This window comes from Blennius ocellaris, assembly GCF_963422515.1.
Source record: "Blennius ocellaris genome assembly, chromosome: 1".
NCBI classification, from domain to species: Eukaryota; Metazoa; Chordata; class Actinopteri; order Blenniiformes; family Blenniidae; genus Blennius; species Blennius ocellaris.
The window spans coordinates 20472482-20499341 of NC_137650.1; the positions used below are offsets into that span (position 1 = coordinate 20472482).

Here is a 26860-nt window from a genome sequence, read left to right on the forward strand (position 1 = left end):
ATTCTACAAAAACTGCCTACCTCCTCTCATCTAAAGCTATTAGAAGAGTTTATGTTGTTGTACAGTGTCCGTCACAATTTATAAGACAGCTATGTGTGTTCACATTCGCTTTTCAGCACAATCATGTTTCAATATATTTCTAATCTAAAATTAACAAAACAATATTCTAACTTTGGGCGACAAGATTTAGAAGGAGCGATTGTATAGCCGTACATAAGCAAACCTACAAGTCAATATAGTGTTAATAAATGGGCAACAAGCGCAGCCGGCGCAACCCGGTAAATAAATCAAGCAGCCACCAGCACAAGACGCTGACGCGTGAGCTGTGCTTGGCTTCTGATTGGCTGAGCAGACAGGTAGTGAAGGGGCTGTGGGACGTAAACATAAAAAGAATGTCGCTTGTCACTGTAACTTGTGTGTGAGAGAGTTTACCGAAACAATTTATTTAACCGGGAAACAGCTCCACGATCGTTTTAACCTCCACTTCGGGCGCACGACACGTCTTTCCAGAAACAAGGTGAGAGGAAATTAAGTTGCACAAACATGACAAAACAAACAAAGCGCGGTGGTGACAGCGAACACATTTACTGCAACTGATTTTTAATGTTTTTATTAAAGAGCTGTTCAACTAATTTTAAGTTAGAGTCTTGGCAAGGTTTCTGTAGTGTTTTTCTGTGGCTCGACATTGAATTTAACGTTGTGCTGCTTATGAACTCCAGTGTGTAGTGAACTTGTGTTTTCACAAGAGTCTTCTGCTGCACTTTATGCATTTTGCGAAGTGCTTCACAAAGCTGTCACGGGATGTTTTCCGTTAAAACGTGTCCCTGTGATAAATGTCCCACTTTTCTCCTTCCTTTCAACTTATTCTGCGTATCCAGTCCATTTATGCAGATTGTTTCATAAAATCATCTGCTCCATTAAGTTTGATGTTGCATACTTTATTCTCAATCTGTGGATGCAGCGATATTTATTATTGCACGCATATTGTATTAGTCCAGTCTTAATACCCTTTCTTTTGTGAAATGTAATGTTCATGCTACTGGAAAACTGGTCTTCTGATAGTCACTGCGAAGCTTTGGATAGAAGAAACACTTCCTGACCAATTATCTCGTTTCAGGTCAGCCATGAGGCTCAGCTCTCTTTTTCTTCTTTGTGTGGCTGCAGCCATGTCCTCTTCCTTTGTGGTCTCACCTCCGTAAGTAGCTGCAAACATATCGGGAATTACAGTAAATGGGCTATGTATTCTTCCAACACATAAACAGAATGGTCTCAGCTAAGAAATATGTGTGTATTTCAGTCATATGTGGAGCAAATTGATCCTGACCCACCACTGGCCAACCACCTTCTGTTCTGTAAGTTTGCCTGCCTTGTACACACAAACATGCACCATCATTTTAGAGTGTTACACTTATGAAGAGAGACATGAGCCAGTTTCAGTGACTCCAATGAACCCTTGGCAGCTATTTAGATTTTTAGTACATGCAGGACAAACTGTTCTGCATTTGTTGTAAGTGGCCAGATCAGTTTACAAATTGACTTCAATATATTGTGAATTTCAAACCCATACCTCTATTCCTGCATTCATCCTATTTACTACACCTGTATATTCTTGAAAGCAAAGGCTGGAGTTTATTGAAACAGAGGTCAGGAGGCAGGGCACACCCTGGCCAGGTTGCTAATCAGTTACAGAAATGACAAATAACCTAGACAACCATTTGCACACCCATTCACATCTACTGCCACACTTAAATCTGTCATTTTGAGCCACCTGTATTTGGACTAGTAACTGATACCATGGCACCCTGTGGAAATCTGTGCAGGATACTCAGTGAGCATGGCATATTTACTCATAAATCCAGCTAATAGCTTTTTCTGAACATATGCTCACCAAAACAACTGTGATTGCTTAATTAAATATTTATTCATCCTGGGATCAGAATCTTACCAATATATTTGTCTTCTGTCTGATTGTCTCGTGAATGTCACCTGACATGGAAGTTTGAGTCATCAGACTGTATGTCTCATAGTCTATCTGGTGTATGAGGCAACCTTCTGTTTTAGGCCACAAGAGTACTGAAAGTTTCAGTATTCAGTATCACAAAACAAACATTTTCAGCTGAAGAAGCTGTTCTGAGTCTGTCTTAAGGAACACATACTCAGTGTCATGTGGTTTGCCCTCACATGACTGTCTGATTTAATTTTGCAATGCCGGAGTTTTATAAAAGAAATGTTCTGTTTGTAACACATTGTCACACCATAAGGACAGGGTCTATTGTAGGACAAATGAATCGGAGTGTATTCCTTTTAAATCGATATAATTTCATACATCAGTCGTTGATTGTGTTTGTAGACCCTTAATCCAAAGCCACAAACTGATTAACTTCCACTGAGCAATGTGACAAGTTTTGTTAGGAAGAGGAACAACATATTTTGGTGGCGAGAACTACATGGATAATGTGCACAGACATACTATATTAGTAATCACCACCATGAGTTACAGAGACTGTAGTGGCAAATGTAGAATACTTCAGAATAGATTTTTGATTGTTTGGTTCCGATTAAGATGTTTTTGTTATGCTTTCAGATGGAACACTGTCATCTCAATATCAGCTACTGGACATTGCATGGACTGTGGTAAGCACGGGTGCATGTTATTGGGTCATAGTTGCAAATTTCAAATGAAGGAAATGTACTGATGGAAAGTTTTATTTCATAACAACATATTTCCTTATACAAACAGCTAAACCAAAGAAATGTGAACTATACACTATAAAAGGGAGCATTTGTATATGAATATTTTTTTAATGAAATTAATATGTAGCATATTAAATACTTGAGAAAAAAGGCTGGCAGTGGAGGAATTAATTATTTACGAACAATCAGTGTGGTTGTCATGTTTTTACCTTTGTTTTGCCTCTGTGAGTGAGTGAATTGTAAATGTTTGTTTTTCAGGCCAGATAAAGGGATTGACTGCAATTCATCATGGCATTTCAACTCATCTCAAATAGAGGTATGTTGCTATATAGGACATTCTGCAAATAACCGATAAAATACTTTCTCTCTCTGTTTCTTGCGGGAATTGATGAAAATTTGAGCAATCTTCATGTTCCTGCAGTGAAATTACTGCGACAACGGGTGGCTTATAGTCAAGTCCGTCCTATATATGTACTTTTTTATTTTAAAATTTTGCTGGTGTGACTTATATTCCGGTGTGCTCAATTGTCCGGAAAATACAGTATAAAAATCTGTCATACATTCAATAAAATACCAATTCATTTCATGTGAAAAACATATATAATTATTTCACTATTAAATTAATTATTTCATGGTCTGGCACTGCTTCATGAACTTATTATATCTGTTAAACTCCGGGCAGGGCGAATCAAACCCTTTGCTTTGGTCTGAAGAGTTTCAAAACATGACAGCTACATTACTGGAGGATCTAAAGTTTTGTTAAATAAAGTATCCAAACCAATGAAGAGATAGTTAGTGCAGCAATAGGAACCATGGTTGGTAATGTGTTGCTACAGGGACATGTTAGTGTGCGACACCTGGGATATCCGACCACGCTGAACGTAACCTCACGACCAGGATTTAAGAAAAAAAAAAGTTCTACCCCTGTCGGGTGGAAACAAGACGAGTCTGGAGTTTTACTGTAAGGAGCAGACTTATCGCCACCCATATAGCGCCACCCAGTGTGTCAGAACATGTCCACTAGTTCTGCAGCAATCCATTATCTGAGCTCGATCTGTTCTGACTTGATCTGGAGGGGAACCAATCAGGTGTAAGGATCCACCCACCGACTTTGATCGGTGAGTTTGATAGATAAAATAAACTCATGAAGCAGTGCAACACCGGACCATGAAATAATTAAATACTGTAATAATAAATGTCTTTTTTTTTTTTTTTTTTTTTTTATAAAATGAAATGGTATTTAGATTAATTAATGACACGTTTAAGTAATTATTTAATGGTTTATTGATTTTATTCAATTTTGGCACATTTAGTGTTCCAGAATAGCTTCTTTTTTTTTTTGTAAAGTTGTATTTGCTTAGGTATATTTTATGTACTGTCTTAAATCTGGTCTGATATTCAGATGGTGTCAGGACAACAAGGATGGAGGCAAATTTAATCTGTACAGTAACAAATGGGGGGAAAAGGGTTAGGGTTAGGGTTGGCTCTGCACACAATGTTAACTTCTTTAATTTGCTTTATGCACAAATCTACAAATATAGTTGTTTGTGTTTGCTGTAAAAATACATGACTATATATTACTTTCAAAGTAGTTCTGTTAAATCTTAATGTTTTATTCTATAGCAGATAAAGCATGAAGTACTAATTGTCACTGATGTAATTTAAGGAGTGAAAATGATTATTCCGAATACATTTTTAGTGTTGTTTTATAGAGACTCATACACACATGAACAAAACAAGTGCGTTGTACTTTCAGGACCTGCTACCAGACATGAAGAAGAGCTGGCCTGACCTGCTTAATCCATCATCTTCTGAATTCTGGTATGTTCATTCTGCCAGTCTGTATATCACTTTTTCTTTTTTTTATACCTTATTGCATCTGTTTTACAAGCTCCTGTCTTGTGGTATGACCAGTATGAGTGTTACAGGACTGCAATGTTTCATTTTAGTTTTTATGTGAAAATGATGCATAAGCTGCCATCAATGTGTGTATGAAATATATAACAGCTCAAAGACATCATTTACTAGACTTTGTTTTAAAATTCACAACACCTTTATTGACTGTTTTCTACTTTGTTGGTGACTTGAATTGATTTGATGTATGTATTCTTATTACCTTTTGCTTGCCAATGTATAGCTGTTTACGTTTTACTACTCTGCTTTAGACTATAACTTGGCATATTATGTAGTTTTAAAAGTTATTTCAAAAGTTGTTCTCAGTGAAACAGATATTAACAGAATCAAATACATCTCAGTTGCCACCTGTCTACACTACAAGTTAAAGACTTGATTTGCTGGAAACTTGTTTATATAAACACCCCTGCTGCCCGTTATTTGTTTTAAAGTTCAGAACAAACGTTATTATGAATAGGTTTTTGTAAGATCTGTCGGCCCTTTGAAAATGTGTCTATCAATTATAAACTGACTGCCTCATGTCTGTTTCAACAGGAAATATGAGTGGCACAAACACGGTACGTGTGCAGCCAAAGCCGAGTCTCTCAACAGTCAACATAAATACTTCAGCAAGGCGCTGGAGCTGTATCACAAGTTAGATTTGGATAGGTACAGAACACACACACACACACACACACACACACACGTTTCAAGTTGAGTGAACCCATTTTAATTTGATGATTTCTGTTTGTTATTTTAGCATCCTGAAGAAGTTTGATATCGTTCCTTCTGACAAGTACTACACCGTAGGTTCATGTGTATAATGTATCACACTATATTTGTCTTTTTTCATGAAAAGGTCAAACCTAAAAAAGGTCACCTGTCACCATAAAAATGTTCTTAAATCTGTCTACTCTTTATCTGTCTGTGTAGTTCTCACAAATCGAAAGAGTGATTGAAAACTTCTATGGCGTTACACCAAAGATCCAGTGTGTCCATCCATCACAGGTATGACCTCCTAGTTTTGTTCAAACACTTTGTCTATGTTTTTTTGTTTTTTTTTTACTTGTTAAAATGTCAGCTGCAAATATGTCAGATTTGTAATTAGTATGTTTTTGTATTTAACAGAATGCCGACGTCCAGATTTTGGGACAGATTGAAATCTGTTTCAATCCAGATTTCACCCTCCTGGACTGTGAGAAACAGCCTACCATGGATGAGTTCACCAAGGGAAGCTGGGACAGTCCCGTGGGTGTTGGCAAGCCATCTGGGTTCAGTGTGTGTGACCACTATATGCCAGTTTACTATCCACATTTTTCATAGGATGTGCACCGTACATATGCAAATGCAAAAACAACACACTACAAGCTGTTTTTAAATAAACAGACAGAAATTAATGGATTTTTTTTTTCCAATGATAGTTCTGGTTTGTTTGCTTACCTCAGGCTTCAAACTGCTTACAGTTTTGTTGCTAATTAAAATATTTTCAGTGATAGAACCTCCCTGTGCAATCTACAACTATGCTTGAACTTTGAAAAATTTGATTATACCAAGCACTTGAAACAATTATTTTTACAATGAGCATAAATCCCACGTACCCATCCTCCATGATAGGGATTATGCACATTTTGATTTTTACACATACAGTATATGAGTCCAAGTGTGTACCCAACATGTGTTTTCACCTGTACACTACATGTGAGAAGTGGGCAAACAAGCAGTCAGTGGTGTACAGTTCATGTACATTCATGGTTTACATTAGTCCACTGGTGTGCCACATTTCTTTTTGTTTAGTTATCTGTTCAATAGGCTATTAAGATATGTCTTAAATGCTTTTCTTTTTCCTGGAGTTCAAACTAAATATTTGCTGCAAATCAAATGTCAATGTTCAATTAGGTGTGATAAAGAGAGGATGCAAGTAATTTGGAATTCGACACTTTTTCACAACTAGTTGTCTATCTTTAATTTTGTTATTAAAGTTTTAATCCTACATTGAGAGTATAAAGAAACTCTGTTGTGTTATGTTGAGCCTAGTTTGAGTCTACTAGTCACTAGTTAGACAATGATTGATCAACTGTGACATTATGACCATTTATTGTAGAAATGTATACCACTGATTATCATAGAAACAGAACCAAGTAGTTCATTGTGAATCCACACCTCACGAAGACAGTCGATATGTACTGTATATAGTGGTTTTATTGTTTAGATCACTAAGATTAGATTTGCAAAGAATTGAGAAGCGGACTATTGGCCTTGGTTATGCTATTCTTTCTTCTATAATCAGTGCCTATCACCATACAATGGGGAAAAGACATTTGAATTGTTTCAGTTTATTTCCACATTGCTTTTAAAAGAAACTTTTGAAATGTGGGATTGGAGGATAAGCTCACAGACGTAATGCATTTTTCACAATATGTCACACAACCTGTCTGAAAATAAACACATTTCAGTCCTTTTTAGGATTCAACTTTGTATGGTGAGGTGTGTTTATTGTTCAGTTGTGGCTGTTTTTAACTACAGATTGATTATTTAAGTGTAAAGTTGTGGGATTTTAATGATATATATTTTTTTTTTGCAATTATATGTACTGTCATTTCTCAAATCAATGAAAGCACAAATGGCTCAACCATCAGCCCTGTTGTCATTATGTAACAAGTAAAATGGATTGAGTAAATAAAAGAGGATGTGTTCATTTTTTTGTCCATCTGAGTAATTGACAGTGAAGAAAATCTGCATAAACAGAGCTTGAGAATGATCTGTTTATGTGAAAGGAGCATCCGCAACAATGTGATGTGACGGGATGTATTGAATCCACGTTTGATTGTTTTGGATTTCAATGTAGTTAATATAGTATATTAATAGAAATATATTTGAGCCTGTCTGTCTTCCAATCTGCCCTTATCTACTCAGTGTGTATTAATATTAATGTTGTGATCTCCTTACAGAGCCTTAATCCCACTGGGACAAAGACACCCATCCATAATCCTGAATCCCCTCCCACAACCCAGCACAGCAGATTGACTAAACGCATCTGATAATATTTTCAATAGTGCTAAAGTGTTCTGAAATTATGTGCCAGTTATATTCAACTGTGGTTTAAATCCTGTCAAACACATACAAATGGTGTGATAGGTTGATTTAAAAGTGATATCCAGGTTATATGGACCAAACCTTATTTATAAAAGAAATAAAACTCAGTTTAGTTGTTGACACAAGACCGAAACACAGCAGCCATGCTCCTGTATCCCATGTTTTCGTCTTATAAAGCTGACCCCATCTATCCCATGTCTCTCTCTCTCTCTCTCTCTCTCTCTCTCTCTCTCTCTCTCTCTCTCTCTCTCTCTCTCTCTCGCTCTCTCTCTCTCGCTCTCTCTCTCTCTCTCCCTCCTTCCTTATGTAACACTGCAGTTCTGCAAAGCTGCTGATGTGACAGATCCAAATACCTACACACACACTCACCCACCAATGCCCAGCAGTCAACCGGATCACACTGCACTCCCAGCACGGCCTGTCCTTGTTCCTGTAATCATTATTGATCACAACATTGACTGGTGTCCTCCAGAGCTTTATTCAATTCTGATGCAATGTCACTGGATCTGAGCCATAATGCATTTTCATATGCTGCAGTGCTGCTTAAAGTTTACTTGAAATATTTTGCTCAGCCTGTGTGTGTGTGTGTGTGTGTGTGTGTGTGTGTGTGTGTGTGTGTGTGTGTGTGTGTGTGTGTGTGTGTGTGTGTGTGTGTGTGTGTGTGTGTGTGTGTGTGTGTGTGTGTGTGTGTGTGTGTGTGTGTGTGTGTGTCGGCGCAAAAGAAAAGGGGACAGAGGTAAGAGGGAGACCGGGAGAGGTAGCTGGGTTACACCATGTGACCTCACCAGCTGTTGCTGTATGCTGTTGGGAGACGAAGAAGGGAGGTGAGAGGCAGGGGCAGGGGGTAGAAAGCACGAGGGAGGGGTGAGGAGCTCGCCTGTACACAATGTGACTGGTGACAATCCCTTCTTCTGCAGGAGAGAGAGAAAGAGAGAGAGAGAGAGAGAGAGAGAGAGAGAGAGAGAGAGAGAGAGAGAGTGAGGGCAACAGGGGATGAAGGCAGACACGCACATGCACAGGCTGTGATATGAAGGGTGAGCTCTCTCTCTCTCTCTCACACACACACACACACACACACACACACACACACACACACACACACACACACACACACACACACACACACACACACACACACACACACCTCTCCTGATTCAGCGGAACAGATTTATCCGTCACCTCTCCCTGCAGCCTCACGCTGCGCGCCTGCTGCAAAACACAAGGCAATCCCAAACCCAGCAGCACCTGCCCCGTCCGTCATCCCTCTGTCTGGCTGCGCAGATTAACAGCTCTCTTACAACTCTGACCGGTGGTCACCGCAGCTTGGAGACGGACGCGGTGAGGGAGGGTGAGAGAGAGAGAGAGAGAGAGAGAGACGGACGACGGCCACCACCAAACGCACCAGAGACAGGAGGCGCATGCGAATGATGGGGAAACTAAAGAGCCACGACTGCATTGAGGAAAGGCCAATGGAGAAACTGCGGGATAAGTAGATAACCAATAAAAGCACTGTTTCTGCGTCTCTACCTTTGGACGGCCCTGGCAGGGAGATGTTCATCATTATGGGATAGATGCACAGCTCTTCTCGTTGCCATGGAAACCAGCACGCGAAAATTCACAGTGCGGCGATGGTTTTCTATTTACCTGAAGAACAAGGCAGCAAGGAACAAGAACAACACCGGATTCTGTCAACTTGAGGTTTGTCAGTTGTTGTTTTTTAAGCAGTGCCAATTTCAACCAACTACAGACAAGTGTGCATGTGTGTGAGGGGCGCTCATGTGACTGAAAACAACAAGGCATCAAGAAACAAACAAATACTGCCTGCTCACATGTATCGCAGATGATGTTAGGTGTGAGGAATCTGCCTGCACACCAGAAAGGGTGTAGGAAGGATGTATGTTGTGTGGAAGGTTGTGGAGTGGTTCAGGAGTCAGTGCTGCATACAGAGCTGCTGTTGCTGCTGCTGACCCTGTCAAGAATCCCCAAAACCAGCAGGACAAGGACATGCTGCGTATATAAAAGAACGAGATGGGTAGAGAGGTTACATGGAAATAGAGTCAGACAGGAATGCTATCAGGCAAACAAGCAGCAAGGTTGATAGATGAATGAAGACAGACAATGATTCAGTGGACAGCCTGCCACAGCAGTGGAGGTCTATTTATAGCACAAACAAACCAACAGGGGGGGGAAGGAGGGGGCAGCACTGTTTGCAACGCACTTACCTGTATGTTGAATATGCAAAGAAACAAACATCCTTCCCTCCAGGTTTTATTTTGTCCCGAGTAACACTTTTTTCAGAAGAGCACGTATACTTGTGTGATTGTTTGACCTTGTGGTTGTTTATGTGAGTTTGTTTACCTGCTTGCCAAATCTGCTGATATGCAAAATAATGTGCAAATAGTCTTTGTGGAGAGTTGTCACTCCCTCCAATGAACTGGAGATAAACAGGAATGGCAGCCTTGAACATTTCTCATTGATTTACATCACTTTAAAAAAAAAAAAAACATTTTTATATTTGAGCCATGCACTAATGAACAATGCAAAGGAAAGATTATTGGTTAAACATGAACCAAAATGGATCTACTGAGTTAAATTTAGGCTCTTTAGTTGCACATGACACATCATATTATAGGATTAATTAAAGGCCCTAAATGAAACCCAGCGAATGATAGTCCAATCTGTATGTTAGAAATTGTAAGCCATGTGCCAATTTGTTTTGATTGAATTTTATAGGAATGCCACATAAGTTGTTCAGTGTTAAAAGTTAAAACACATCCTCGATATGATTCAACACCCTGGGGTTGGAATTTGAGTGCACATAACTTTTGGGCAGAAAACCTTGTGTTGCACTCAAAGTAAACTATGTGTAGGTGTTATATATGTGGAAAAAAAACCCAAGCACATCTCATGGCACATGTTGGTTTTTCAGTTCAGAAAAAATGGATTGTCATCAAAATGTAATTCTCACTGAAACAGCACTCACAAGAGTTACAGAGATACACTTCTATTATATTCTGGAAAAGGAAAGACAACCCAGTTTGAATTCCTCTAAAATACTGATAAGGGATTTGGACTCATGAGTGTTGTATTGTCCAGGGTTGGGGGTTTTCTGTGACATCTTTGCATGTTGTCCGTGTGCATGCATGAATTTTCTCACATTGTCTAACAACATACTTCACTGGTGAACTGCTGTCACCAAATCAAGCGTCGTTATGGGTACCCTACCTTAAGCTCATTGTATGGCTCCAGACCCGTGCCACATTAGGTTTGTCATAGTAGTGAAGAAGACGGATGGATGGATGGATAGATGGATGGATGGATGGATGGATGGATGGGTGGATGGATGGATGGATGGATAGATGGATGGATGGATTTAGATTAAGCAAATGCGAAGAAAAGCCATACACTCCTTGAAACTGATGGAATTGTACTTTTAAATGTGCGATTAAAATTTGCAAGTCATGCTTGCCAGAACCTTCCCTCAGAAAATTCAGAGAACTGGAGCTGATCCCAGCTAACAATGGGTGACGGCACAGTACACCTTGAACAGGTTGCCAGTCCCTCACCGGGAAACAACAAAGAGACAAGTCGTCATGCATTTGCATTCCTGTATGCGACGAGTTTAAAGTGACTGATTTGCCTCATTCACATATTGTTGGATGTAGAAAAAAAAAATCAGAGACCCTGACATTACTATTTCAGAGCATATTAAATTAATTGATATTTAATTAGATAGTTATATAGAAAAAATATATATTTTTTCTGCTATTATTATAACATCTTCATGTGTAGATACTGTGCAATAAGTAAAAATAGGATTGTTTCTCCACAAACACAATTCACTAAAATGTTTCCATGGGGCTCACAAATTATATCACAATCTTATGTCACTATTGTACAGCTACACCCATCATGCTCAATTGTTCAGTACTGTACTCTGATAAGCTTTTAATTCAGATCAAATAAATTGAATTATTTATTTCATGGCCACCTACTAGAAAGCTTGCAACTGTAACGTTGCTGGTTCACATTATTTAATCCACTGAATAGATGAATAGATCTGCACTGTTGCTATGCGGCTATTTCGGCAGTTGATGTGTGACGTTTTCTCCTTTTTACAATGGGGATCAGTGGTCAATTGTGTTTGTGCTGTATCTTGAAAGAGCAACCACCAATAAATGAAAAACAAATCATTTTAAATCATGTGCTCAAGTGTGCTTTATGTTTGTGGGGAAACTGACAAGGAAGCAGATGTGTTTTCACCATTGCTTCAACTCTGTCACGAGAAAGATTGCATCACAGGAGTTGTTCACTCTGTGCAATGTTACTATTTTTAGGCTTAAGAATTATGTAGGCTTAAGACTTAAAATTCTAATATTGTCATAGGTTTTTACTAGACCTGTGAACATTTTCTACCTGATTGAAAGTGGGGACTTAAGCTGCTGACGCCAAAATGCCACTGACGGTTTTAGAGAATTACAACATATTGTCATACTGTTCTATCTGAGCTACGCCTCAGGTTGGCAGTTGATCATTCACTTCACTGAGCACACTCAATGGACTTGGAAGAGGCTGCTTACACAATGCATCACCACCAGTGACCTCAGCCTGTACATTTCCAACAACACAATGTGTCATCTGTCCTTTCACTGTACATTAAAAAGTGATTATCTGCAGAACATATTTATTTTTGAGACTTGTGTTCACTGTTGTGGACGTGTACTGCTAGCTGGATATTGTCATTTGTACCTGAGCTAATTTTTCTTTGGGTTGCCCTTTTAAATGTCTCAATGTTTTCTGTCTTTGTGGAAAAAGAAAATGAAAATATGTGGCAAGCCACCATTGTGTATCTCTTTTTTCAGGATGACAGTGTTCTTAAGGAGATTGACATCAGCCACCATGTTAAGGAGGGATGTGAGAAAGCCGACCCTTCTCAGTTCCAACTGCTGAAGGTGCTGGGACAGGGCTCCTATGGAAAGGTACTAAACCTATAAGTATATATAGTGGAATATATGTACATTCACTTATTTAAAGAGAGAAAGCAAACTACCACACAAAAGAATGACGTCCAAGGCCCAAAGCTCACAGGGACTCAAATGATGTATTCTTCAGTTACATGTGAACATTTGTTACATCTGTAAGATGTGAAAATGTTTTGCATAACTTCACACACTTACAGCATGTATTGTTAATAACAAAGTTGGCCACTGAAACTGCCTCCAGTGATGTGAGACGTCTTTATGGGAGACTTTGAATCCACCCTGTAGGAATTTGCTCCCACTCCAACACAAGAGCATTTAGGTCAGATAGTGAAGTGGGGCAAAACAACCTGGCTCACATTCAGCATTGTAATTCATCCCAAAGCTGTTGAACTGGGTTTGAATCAGAGCTCTGTGCAGACAGACAGGGTTCCTTGTCACAAAACTTTATAAAATCATTAGTCTTTGTGCAGCCACAAAATCATACGTGCACTATGAGTGGACAACATCATACGCTACAGCTTTAAGAGGAGCAGAACAACAAGAATCGGGAGATGTTGAAAGTTTATATCAATGATGTTTCCATATCTTAATTGTCTTTGGAATGATTTGAGCAATTCCATATTATTGCAGTTTTATACTTGTTAAGTTTGTCGTAACATTGCTAAGAAACATGATAAACAAATAAATAGATAAATGGATATATTTGTAGGTTGAAACTGCTATTTGAAAATATTTCGTGTCTAAAACTACACACAAAGTAAAGAGGTGTGATGCATCTGTTTAATGTTGGCCACAGTGTGGATGTAATTTCAGGGCTCAAACTGATCAATCATTCTCAGATTAAAAAAAATATATATTTCCAACTGTCTGCAGATTAGCTGCCGATACACTGGCTTCACAAATCGCTATTATTCATTCAAAACAGGAAAGCCCCATTGATTTGTCAGCGTTTGCGTAGATTATGGGTTTGACATGAAACCCTGGCAGATGCTTGGTGGGCGGATGATGTTTACAAGGCTGCGGGCAGGCACATGTGGTCAAGTCACAGTTTGGCCTGGACAGGATGTTCACTCGCAACATTGGCACTTGTTTTGCATCTGACAGCGTGTTTCAATCAAAGCTGTTGTCTGTGACACTGAAACAAATATGTGGCTTTCTGAAGAAATATAGTGGTAAATGGCATTTGCCTCAGCTTATTATCCTACCAAATGTAAGTAGTAGTGGATATGGGGTTTTAAGACGTGTTTGTGCCTTTATAAATAGTAAAATGACGCTCTACTGTTGGTGAGTGCTTCCGCTTAAAATGTGTTTAAACCCTCCCCCCCCCCCCCCCACTTTAACTATTGATATCTGAGTTTTCAAGTGATGATGCAATGTTGTTTTGGCTGGAAATTACATGGATTACTGTGAAGTGCTTTGGATTAAACGCAAGGATGACGGGTACATTTTAATGACAATTTCCAGGTGTTTCTGGTGAGAAAGATTAGAGGAGCGGATCGAGGACAGCTGTATGCCATGAAGGTCCTGAAGAAGGCCACATTGAAAGGTAATTCACACACCGTATCTGTGAGTCTTACTGAAAATGGAAAATTAAAACCATCACAATCAAGTGGAAAATAATGAATAATCAAATGCTGCAAATTAAAGTAATCTTTCCATTCACATACTCTGAGGATTCACTCACATACTGAGGATATATCCTGCTTTTGCTCCTCAAAGACAAAGATCTCCATTTATGTTGTTATTCGGATTGAAAAGAAATAATGTCAGATATATGAATGTGAAGGTTTACTCGGTGTCCTACATTTATGGGGATTTGGGTTAAAAGAGGTTTGTTTGTACTTTTGATTCTGATAAAACAATTTTGCTTTGACTGGGATTATTGCAAACGAGGATGTACTGTAAAAGCAGGTTGCGATGTCATGTGCTGATTTAGTTTCTTTTGTACAAGCTTTAATCCTCTTAACCTGCACTCCTGGAATTCAAAGAGTTACTGTCTCAGCCTGTCAAGGAGACAGATGCCACAACAACACTGTCATTGGGGCTTTCACTCCGACAGCAGTGAAACCTGCAGCATCTCAGAGCGGGTTTAATTCAATTCACAGTCATCAGCGATGGCAATGTATTTCCATCTCACAACACAACATTGTCAGGACTATAAATACACCACTTGATTGATTTACACACACTTAGCGACAACTGAAAGTAACAAAATAAACAAAGTGTCCTCTGCCTCCCTTTCAGTTCGAGATCGTGTGCGTTCCAAGATGGAGCGAGACATTCTGGCCGAGGTCAACCACCCGTTTATAGTGAAACTCCATTATGGTAATCATAAATCAACTTCAACTGTACCTTTCATAACAACACTGTTTGGTGTTACTTTTGAGGAATGTACTCTGACTCTCTTTGTATGTGTATGGGTTTTGTCCATGTACCTTCCTTCCACAGTCCAGAAACACAGATATGAGGCTAATTGGTGAATGTAAATGACCTGTTTTCAGGTGTTTCAGACACTAAAAGGTGTCAGAGAGCACGAGGAAAATATGCATACTTTTTAAGGATTAGATGAAGTTTAAAAATAGAACAGTGGTCTCCCCACCTCACAGAATCTGACCTGATCACTGTGTCTGTTATATGGCTGTATATAATTTGTGTGCGTGTGTGTGTGTGTGTGTGTGTGTGTGTGTGTGTGTGTGTGTGTGTGTGTGTGTGTGTGTGTGTGTGTGTGTGTGTGTGTGTGTGTGTGTGTGTGTGTGTGTGTGTGTGTGTGTGTATGTGTGTGTGTGTCTGTCAGCCTTTCAAACAGAAGGGAAACTCTATCTGATCCTGGACTTCCTCCGCGGAGGAGACCTTTTTACTCGTCTGTCGAAGGAGGTAGGTTCACAGGTCCACTGCTGATGGTTTTTCTGGCTCTCTTACAAAACTCAGATGGTTCACAGACTTATGAGACATTATTAAATACACTCCCACCATACTATTGTATTGTATATATAATGTACTGTCCATAGGTCTTGTTGAACGTTAAACACAAACAATAACCTCTTTGTGACAATAACCTAATTGTAACCTCTAGATTAAGTGTAGTAAAACATATTCAAATTAATATTTTCTACTCCTACAATAGACTTTTTTCACCAACACAGTAACTTAGTGTAGAATGACAATTTAGAAAATGTTATTGTGTGTGAATTTATGCTTTTACGCACACAGGCAATCTTTTCCATTACTTATTGCACTGGCATGTCTTTGTTTTGTTTCAGGTAATGTTTACAGAGGAGGATGTGAAGTTTTATCTTGCAGAGTTGGCTCTGGCCTTGGACCACCTCCACAGTTTGGGGATCATCTACAGGGACCTCAAACCTGAAAAGTACTGTCTCTGTTTTGGTTTTTTGGGGTTTTTTTTACATGTAGAATCAGAAAAACTAAATCTGATATTAATGTTTCTGTTTTGGTTGCCTTGCCCTTCAGTATTCTTCTGGATGAAGAAGGACACATTAAGATCACTGGTCAGTGCTTCCACATGCAAACAATCTATTTCTATGTCTGTACTTGTCTTTCTTCTGATATTTTCCGTTTCTGCCTCTATTTATTCAGACTTTGGTTTGAGCAAGGAAGCCATTGACCATGATAAAAGAGCATATTCCTTCTGTGGAACGATAGAGTACATGGCTCCAGAGGTCGTAAACAGAAGAGGGCATACACAAAGCGCTGACTGGTGGTCGTTTGGGGTACTTATGGTGAGAATCTTTGGTTTTAATTCTCTTTACACATTTTTCATGCACTTGTAATCAATCCTCTGTATATTTGATCTGTTTACTGACATGCATATTTTGTTTGATCATGAATCTATTGCATTTCATGAGCTTCAGACTCCTAGGCCCTTAGATAGCGTGCCAGTGTGTGTGGCCTTCTGGATTTATCATTCTTCTGGCTGTAAAGCTGTTTAATTAACATCTCTTGCAGATTAGATCCCATCACTTTCAGTAATTGGGCATCTGCTGGATTGTGCTTGTTTTGGTAGTCTGGTGGCTTATTTTACTAATACTGGGGAGGTGGTTAATATTCACTGACAGCTGGTAGTCACTACACCAGAGCACCAGAGAAGGATGTCACTCTCCGTCTGCCCTTGGCTGGTGTTCGGAATAAACGTTTTTGTGGGTTTCACAGATTTGGGGGAAATGTCACTGATAAGAAACACATTTTCTAATCAAAATTTGTTTTTATGTAGAATTTATCATGATTGCTATTGTTTAAAAACATTAAAATAAACCTTTTCATGAGGCAAAATAGTGATGCTGCATCACATGGACAAGTCAAGTTTTGGGCAGTGGTGGTATGTTTTAAACTTTTAATACTTTTTACTTTATTACTTGTAAACAGTTTAGTACAAACATGGGCCTGAATCATTCATAGAGGCTTTATGCTTTAGGCTGTCACCTACAAGAGAGTTGTTACAGTGACAATAAGACTTTACTGTTCAAAATGAAGAAGTGTTTGTAGGAGGGAACAATGCAGAGTCCGGGAGATCGCCAAAGGTTTTCACAATTTCTTTACCTCTCTGGGGTTACTATGAGTAGTGTAGGAGTGTTGTGCATTCTCTTTCACTGTGAATATTAATAATATACTAAATTAAACCAATTGCATTGAATGAAGTCATGTCCAGAAACAATGTGTCAAAGAACACTTTTAACTGGAAGAAGCTGCACATCACTGAGGGTCTCTGAGACCTTACAGGAAGAAAATTGGTGTAAAATTATTCCAGATCAATTCAACAGAAGGGAGCAGCTGAAATTCATCCAAAGCAAAGCTTTGCCTATTGTTCTTAGCGTGGTCTAAAAACAGGAACGTTTGAAGAACTGAGCAGACTTGTACCACCTCCACAGCACTGTGTGTTTAGCTGTTAGTCACCTGGCACATTCTCACATTTCTTTTCTGTTTCTGCAGTTTGAAATGTTGACAGGATCGTTGCCATTTCAAGGAAAAGATCGGAAAGAAACAATGGCACTCATTCTGAAGTAAGACTCATTTAATGTCTCATCCCATCACCACATATATTATTCCTAAATATTGGGAAATATATTTTCATTACTACTACTTTCAATTTATTTTCATTACTAGTTTTGCAAGAGTGAATTTCTTTCCATGTAGTATAAAAGTTTCATCACTGGTGGATGTTGACTTGTCTTCTGTTTATCTCCACCCATAAATTATCCTTTAATGAGCCACTTCAATTCCAGTACAACTGTACTCAACACAAGCCTGTTTTTTTTGTTCCATCTGTGCAGGGCTAAACTGGGAATGCCACAGTTTCTAAGTCCTGAAGTTCAGAGTTTATTGAGAGCACTCTTCAAGAGGAATCCTGCTAATCGACTTGGTACAGTACACATTAATCTCCAACGTTGACTGCCCAAACCAGTTCTCAAAACAGTACTAGAGCACATCTGTGCATGCTTGGCAGCACTGAATTATCGTGTGTCATCTTGTTTTTCATACAATAAGGGATTGAAATGCAACATATATAGATAGTACCAATTTAAAAACATTCATTTGTGAAAGTCTCAGGTAGCTACTGTTGTTTGTTTTTCTTTCATATAAACTTGATCCAGCACATCAAGCCATAGTGTCATGATACCAGACAAACCATCAACATTATTTATCTACTTTGTTCAATAGTATCATTATTTTTGCATGTCCATTTGCTGTGTTGCAATTATTATTATTACCGTATTTATTTTTTTATTTTTTTACTGTGTATGGATTTGGACAATGACAATATTTTCTTAATCTCAATGACTGACAGGTGCAGGACCGGATGGAGTAGAAGAAATAAAAAGACATCGCTTCTTTGCATCAATAGACTGGAATGTAAGCACTCATGTTACACAACCTGCACCATACATCACAAGAAAATCCGAATGGGATAAATATCTGTGCATCTCAAAAAGTATATAAAAAAGGTGAAAAGTTCCTTCCAGTTATTTCAAACTCAGAAACTGAAATATCACAATATCACACAGTTTCCAAGTTCAAAGACATTTTCAGGACATAAAACGGGAAATATATGGCTTTCCTATATACAATATATATATATATATATATATATATATATATATATATATATATATATAAGCTCAGTTCATCTTAGACTCTGTGGCTGTCATTGAAACCCTGCATTGAGTTGCCCACGATTATGAATCTTTTACCATCCTTGGCTTGAGATACCGCTTTGTGGCCAAATCTCAAACTTTCATTTCTGCCTGTTTTGCCCAACTTTATTACAACTAATCCTCTTATCTGTAACAGCCGCTCCGTCAGGAAGTGTGCTCATGCGCAGATGTTGCATCTGTGTTATCACCATCTGACCTTGACATCCACTCCTGGCCCGCGTGCTGCTCTAAATGGGATCGTACTTTCAACTGTAAGCGCTCTTACACAAAGTAGCCTGTCTAAAATAAGTGAATCATGCTCTGAGACTCGCATTATGTTTCAGGCAAACCTGAAAGCTTTTCCTGCATGCTGCCAAAGCTGCTCTCTGCATGCTTTAGAGAGCAGTTAAAAGCCACTCAGCTGGGTTACATCTGTGATTCACTTATGTAACTACAGTATAAGCTATACGGTTTATAATCGGCTAGTTGGGTTTTTTTTGCTCCTAAGCTGTATTGCAAAAACAGAAAATTATACAAAAACGTATGCATACAAGTGTGAGTTTGAAAACAAATTCTAAATTTAGCACATCACTTAAAATACACAATATTTTTCTCACAGTTGTCCACAGGGCTTGAATCTGCCTGCATTGCATGAACAGTTGACACTGATTTTCACCCACTATTATCTGCTTTACATACCCATTAATCTCTGACCTTACACCAGCTTTCAAACTCCCTGCGACACAACTACCTGCCTGCTTCCTGCCAAACGTCAAAGATTCACCAATCCCAGCTTACCATGGGCGGGGGAAGGGTACACTCTGGACAATCCATCACAGGGCAAACACATAGAGACAGACAACCACACACTCATGGCTCATGAGTGCCATGAGTATCTTCATATTTTAGAGGGAAAATTTAGGGTCACCAAAGGACTGTGGGAGAAACCAGAGTACTCAATCCATACAGAACATTCCTGCCGGTATTTGAACCCAGACCTTCTGACTGTGAGGCGGGTGAGCTACCCACTGCTCCACTGTGCAGCTGTCCTCCCTTATCTCTCTTTTATTTAAATGCTTTGATCTATTTACCAGTAGAGGCTTTTTAAAAATATCTCCCATGATGCTGATAAAAACCTTTCTGCAACCACACTGAATTTAATTTAAATAGCAAATAAACCTATTGTGTGGGACCAGCTGCACCATTAAAACACCCTTTGAATCTCTTGTTTTGTTTTTTTATTAACTTAATGTTGGAGAGTCAACAAAAGCCCTTGCAGGGCGATCACACGAGGCAACGACTCATGCTGCAGGAGTGACATCTGCAGGCTGAACACAGCACTGCATCAAAGCAAATAAAACCAGTGGGTGCAGCATCAATAGGGGAGCATAATAAAATGTACCCATATGATAGACGAGGGCTGCTGTAGAGGGCTGGGCCAATATATGTATATAAATTGTATTTATATACGTAGGTGTGGAGTCATTATTTGTCATTAAGTTGAGATCATCAAATGATCAGATGTGGCCTGGCGGCGGTAAAATACCCAGATCTTTGCAATAAGACATATATGGTGTCTATTACATATTTTACTTCTTTTCCACCACTGACCTTATTATTCTTTAATTCTCTTCTATTTTGCTTTGTTCTCCCTCCACCATCAAATATCATTGTCAGGTTGTGTCTCACTTTACATCGAAATCCGCAGTTACTTTGAAATATTTGCAATCCATATTTCATTTGGCTGAATAATAAGGAGAGGGAAACTGCTTTATAAGAAGAAAGTAACAGTTTATATCACTTTTTTCATGAAATATAATCCCAAGGATGACTCAATGTTGTGTTGTAAAATTGCACTTCCTCATGGTTGCTGTCTGTTTCTGTAGAAGTTGTACAAGAAAGAAATGAGACCCCCGTTCAAACCTACTGTAGGAAGACCTGAAGATACTTTTCATTTTGATCCCGAGTTCACCTCCAGAACACCAACTGGTAAGTAAAACAAATGTAACAGGGTTGAATTAAAAAAAATGTTTAAAAAGTTAAACTGTGAGAAAACACAAGAAATAACAGCTAACTCATACCACTTTCACAATAAAAACACCACACTGGCTATCAGTGGAATCAAAACACCATCTTCTAATGTGAAAAAGGGAAATTGAGTATTCAACTAATCAATGCAGTTGAGTGTGAGAAAAGGCATGTGTGCAGTGCGTTTGGGGTCATGTGTGTGAGACTCGTTTGATGGTTGAATCTAACAGACAATCTATTTTAAATTGAATAGCAAAAACTGAAGGTTTTCTGCAATTTGAGAATCCTTTAAACACGGTGCATTTATTCCTCTTGATGTCTTTTTGCACATTCAGATTCTCCCGGCATCCCTCCCAGCGCAAACACACACCAGTTGTTCCGTGGCTTCAGCTTCGTCGCGACAAATCAAAGCCAGGAGCCAAGCGTCGCCACTGTAGCATCCTCTCGACAGGAGGTGAACATCAACCCCATCGCACAGGTAAAAAGCATCCCGTTTCAAGGAAACAGCTCATGTAGCTCCACGTCTAATTAAATTATACACTCACACACTGTTCAGCTCGTTAACTATGTAAATAAATCACTGCTGCGTGAGTTAACTGCCAAGATAAATGAACTGAATAATTAAGAGATTGGTTATTTAATGTTCCTAACCTTGTTAAGCATCACCCAGATAAATCACTGACAGTTTCTATGTTACTTACTGCAACTGCCTAATGAACAAGGCAATTATGCCACAGCCTTATCGAACTCTTATATATGACTTATATGTGAACTATAATGATGTAAATCTTGTGTGTGCGTGCGTGCGTGCGTGCGTGTGTGTGTGCGCGTGTGTGTGTACTATAGCATCTCCGTGGTGATATGGCCTTCAGTGATGTTTATGAGCTGAAAGAAGAAGTCGGACAGTCGGGAACATCCACATCCAAGAGATGCCTGCACAGGGTCACTGCAGTGGAGTATTCAGTAAAGGTAATTCAATTAAACCAAATATACTGAGATGCAGGAAGAGAATGTTTGTTCCCTAAAGTTTCGATTTGGGTTTTTCGGTCCTGCGTGTGGCTAAAATGAAATGATGTTGTGATTAGTAACTCAAAGTATTTTAGACTTTATATATAATATCAATGCGGGGGGGGGGGGGGGGGGGGGGGGCTAGGGCAAAAAAGATTTAGAACCTCTGGTTTAAAGCACATACAAACAAACCAAAAACAAAGATTTTGAACTTTGTGGATGATTTTTTTTTTTTAATTGTCTATTGCACCTGAAGTATATTTTCTTATATCTTCTCATATATTGCACCAAAACTTAAAAGTAAATAATGTGATAGACCAAAATCCGACTTAAAAAGAAGCAATTGCAATATTTATTACAACTCTGCTCGTACTACAGGAGTTATACATAGTGGGATGTATTGTAAACTTAGAAAGGGCACTCTGATAATACATTCTGTGTTTTTCTCAAAAATGTTTGCATGCTGCATGTGTGTTTTTATGTCAGATCATTGAGAGAGCGAGAAGGGATCCATCAGAGGAAATCGAGATCCTGTTGAGATATGGACAGCATCCAAATATTATAGGTTTGAAGGATGTAAGTAATAACACCAACAGAGCAAAATGCTTTCAAATTTAAATGTGAAACAATCAAACTTTGTCTTTTTGTGTCGAAGAAGGAAGAACTTTGACTTTAGTCTAATTTTTCTTATACATAGCAGTGTGTTGTTTAATCTGTGTGCGACTCTGTGTCTGTGTGTTTCCAGGTGTTTGACGACGGCCAGTATGTGTTCCTCGTTCAGGACTTAGTGAGGGGTGAGGAGCTGCTGGACAGAGTTCTGACACAGCCAAGTTTCACTGAGAGAGACGCATCAGACATCATCTGTACGCTGACTAAAACTGTGGAGTATTTACACTCACAGGGGGTAAGTGGGAAATCGAGTGACAGATGGAAATCCCAATGTTCCTGCATAAATTATTCATTAAATAAAAATGTTTTAAAGTTTAAAGCTTTGTTGGCTATTTCTACATTTATAGCAAGTTTCATTGAATGGTTATATTTATGGCCTCCATTTAGACAAATCAGGCAAAAAAAAAAAAAATCAGATGTCATTAAAATGTTTTAAGATACTAATATTTATGGTTTATAAGCTTAATCAATAAAAAAATTAAATACTTGAGATATTTTACTTTATAATTATTATGTCAAAACCATATAGCTATTTCCCATTTTGAATTAAATTGTGGGAAAAATTTACTTTTCCACTGTATTCTGATTATTCTCTCCTCAGGGGCACCTGATGAAAAAAAGATGAAGCGATACAATAAGACTAAAATGTGTTATCTGCGTGTGTTTGTCCCCTCTTTCTCTGTCTCAGGTTGTGCATCGAGACCTGAAGCCGAGTAACATTCGCTACGCTGATGACAGCGGGCTCCCTGGGAGCATCAGGATTTGTGACTTTGGTTTCGCGAAACAGCTCCGAGCGGAAAACGGCCTGTTGATGACTCCCTGCTACACGGCGACGTTCATGGCTCCTGAGGTAGAGCAGCCAACACAGTCACAACAACACGACTTTCACAAATTTGGACACAGCTGTCAGAAACTACACTAACGGGGTGTTTGTGTGCGTTCGTGCAGGTCCTGAGGAAGCAGGGTTATGATGCAGCCTGTGACATCTGGAGCCTGGGGATTCTGCTCTACACCATGATCGCTGGGTCAGTTTAAATTTTAAAAGCACTTAAAACCAGCAGCGCTGACAAACTGGTGTCTAAATGTTGCGATTTTCTGCAAGCGTTCCCTCCGCTGCTGTAAAAAAGATGTCTTTAAACGCTGGGTGGAAGTCTAAATAAAACCCCTCTGCTGAAATAGCAGAGAGCAATATAAGGCAATGTGCTTCTCTCATGACATTTCATAGGTAATTGCTTTTCATGTACTCTGCTGCGAACACTCCTTCAGGAGTGTGAATAAAAGGTTTTCCCACAATATTGTATATCTTAACACCTGTTTCTGACTTTAAAAAAGTCACTACATGTAAATAATATTATTGCACTTCCAGAAAACCTGCATAATAAGGGCCATATAAAGAATTAAGCTCAATTAAAGAACTTTTAAACATTCGATTTAATGTTTAATGTTAGGTTCTCCCACATCATAAATAAGGACCGCAAGGTAAGTGGTTCACCTCAAAATGCTGTTATCTGAGCTATGTATACGCGTCGTCTTTGACAAAACACTTTTCCCCCGACCAGCATATCAATTCAATCCCCAGAACAGCCTTCTTCCAAATCCAGAACACAGTCTCCTCTTATAGCACACCAAAAACTAAATGAAAAATCACCACTCCAAACAACTATAACACTAAAAACTGTTACTGCTGTTGTGTTTTCTGGTTGTTGTTGTTTTTTTTTTGTTTTTTTTATGTGTGAGTGTTCTATTGAGCCACACAAATAAGAATTTCTGTCACAATCTGGGACAGACAAAAAAAAAAAAAAAAAATCCATCTAATCTGAATGTTTATTCCTGCGCTCAGTTTCAGCCCGTTCGCCAGCAGTCTGGAGGACACAGCCGAGGAGATCCTGGCTCAGATTGGCAGTGGGAAATTCATCATCACAGGAGGGAACTGGGACCTCGTGTCAGAAGCAGCCAAGGTTACATCGATATGTTTTCTGATGTGCATAAAAAAAAATTTTTTTTTAAAGGTTTTCTTTCTGGAAATCCTGAAACCAGTGTCACAATATACTAATATCAGCTCATGATTAACAGGACATTGCGATGAAGATGCTCCATGTGGATCCTCACCAGCGTCTGACTGCCCCACAGGTACCAATAACATCACCTACACTAGTTTCAAAGCCTTCTGTTGTGTTTTTTTTACTTTAGGATTTTTCATTTCGCATGATGTATCAAAAGTACATTACTTTGTCAGTTATTTAGAAAATAGTGATACAGAGTGAAATACATTGTTTCGAAATACGCGTGGCATTGCTAATTTCTAAAACTGTTTTTGTTGAAACGATACTTTTTCCTTGCGGCACTCTTCAGGTTCTCCGTCACCCCTGGGTTGTGGACAGAAGCCAACTTTCTGACAGTAGCCTCACCAGACAGGATGCACTTACTGTTAAGGTCAGAACATTTCATGTTTTAACTGATATGATCATTTTTCTTGAATTAAGATCGCATTTATTATTTTAAAATTCTTAATATTTATATACATTTGATTTAAGATTTGTTGCAGAAAAACTGAAGGGAAAAAAACCCATGATAAATAATGAGAGTGAAATGAAAAATCTGGCAGTTCTCTGGTATTATTGTCTGTTTTCGAAGGTGCCACAAGTGCTATACCATGACGGTCTTGCATGGGGGCACTGCAATGACTTCATGTATATAATTTCAATAAATGCTATTTATCATATTTATCATTTACCTTCTTATGGTTATGAAACTAGAGAGATAGACAACTATAAAGATTGAAATGTTTAAAATTACTGTAAGTGTGAAGTCAGTGTTTATATAAACTTTAGTGTGGTTTCAGTAGCTACTGCAGCTGCAATGATTCTGGTGGTTACTTGGCTACAACTGGATTTGCAAAATAACTGTACAGCATAATTTTCCAGAATCAAACATTTGCATGAATGGGCGAAGTAGTGAAAGTTCACATTTCAGCCTGATCTGAAGCAATACTTGTTGCTCCTTCTAAGCTATTACTCTCAGCTTTAAAGTATTGCTTGCTGTGTTTGACTTTCTTATTCTGCCTGAACTATGTCACTTCATTGAGAGCTTTGAAAATATTTTCCAATAGATTGAGTTTGTTTTTACAGCCAACAGAGGATGTCTGATATTTTTCTCTCAGGTCATTTATTTTTCCTTGCTCATGAGTTCCATTAATAACAGTCAAAACGGTTACAGATGGATGTCAATAAGAGTGTTATTTGTGTCAGGACCTGAATCAACTCCAACCACCAACAGCTATTGTATGGAAAAATAGATTATTTCATTTCATTAGGTACATTGGACCCATTTGTTCGAACTGAAATGTCCCTGACATCCCACAGCAGAAATATGCATTTAGAATAAAATTACTCACACTTTATATTGCATCCAAATTCTAATTTCAAAGGAGGTCCATTAGTTGTTTTTTTTTAAACTCACGTAGGATTACTGTATTTGTGCAACCTGGTGATTTTCTGAAACAATCATCATTTTTGGACCACAAGAACAGTTTTTATAAGTGATGCCAACAGTACTAGAGAATGTAGTTTTTCAACAGCCCATGAAGGGGCACTGTGCCACTGACTGTAGGAAAAACCTGCTGGCCTTTTTGAACGCTGTATTCATGCTGTGCATCATCTTTTATTCCACAAGGGGGCGCTGTGTGCCACTTACTCCGCTCTGAGGCGCTGTGTTCCTGCTCCAGTCCTGGAGCCGGTACAGTCCTCCAGCCTGGCTCAGCGGAGAGGGATGAAGAAACAGGGGAGTCCAAAGGTTTCCACAGACCCTAAAGAAAATGAATAGTCTTTATATAGTTTTTATTATTGAAACGCATTATTAAAGATAAGGTTTCCTTTGTCTTAAAAGCACAAAACATGCCATACATCCTTTACAATATAGAGTTTATTTGGATTGGCATCAATATTGTTTCTTGTTTACTCAAGTTAAAGTTAGAATTTAATTCCAAAATAAATTCGACACACTGCATACCATTTAAGATGTGCGCCTTTATGGCTAACTTGACTCTAAATTGACAAAGTATTGCACCTTAAAATACCCCAGAATAGGTTCAATTCATACTTCAAGAGGCCTTGATAGATCTTTTTAGTTCTGTGGGTATTATTACATGCTTAATTTACGAGACAGCACATGCACATTTACCTCCTTGTATTCATACAGGTCGGAAAACACAGCAATATTCATTCGCTTTGGTTCATATCTGTGGTACCTCCTGCTGTTTAAAGTCAGTATAAAGGTTAGAACACCCCCCCAAAAAAAGCTGAACTCAGTGACACACATTATACAATGAGTTTACCTAGATTTGTATGT

The 26860-nt window shown here is 38.7% G+C and overlaps 2 protein-coding genes across 2 annotated transcripts; both read left to right on the top strand.

Moving 5' to 3' along the window:
• The first annotated feature begins 377 nt into the window (after positions 1-377).
• rnaset2 (ribonuclease T2) lies at positions 378-7267 on the top strand. The gene is made up of 10 exons (XM_080495130.1): positions 378-517; positions 1118-1195; positions 1298-1352; positions 2585-2634; positions 2953-3010; positions 4451-4515; positions 5143-5256; positions 5348-5393; positions 5521-5595; positions 5716-7267. Exons 2-10 carry the CDS (start codon positions 1125-1127, stop codon positions 5908-5910), a joined length of 729 nt encoding a protein of 242 aa, XP_080351256.1. The 5' UTR covers positions 378-517; positions 1118-1124; the 3' UTR covers positions 5911-7267.
• Positions 7268-9222: 1955 nt separating this feature from the next.
• rps6ka2 (ribosomal protein S6 kinase, polypeptide 2) lies at positions 9223-26335 on the top strand (the record flags this gene model as incomplete). Its single annotated transcript, XM_080499205.1, has 22 exons — positions 9223-9378; positions 12543-12659; positions 14127-14208; positions 14907-14987; positions 15457-15536; positions 15923-16029; positions 16131-16168; positions 16257-16399; positions 17607-17677; positions 17948-18036; positions 18463-18527; positions 20695-20797; positions 21172-21314; positions 21683-21805; positions 22331-22420; positions 22590-22748; positions 23202-23363; positions 23462-23538; positions 24354-24471; positions 24587-24643; positions 24866-24946; positions 26186-26335. Exons 1-22 carry the CDS (start codon positions 9274-9276, stop codon positions 26333-26335), a joined length of 2241 nt encoding a protein of 746 aa, XP_080355331.1. The 5' UTR covers positions 9223-9273.
• Between the last annotated feature and the right edge of the window lie 525 nt (positions 26336-26860).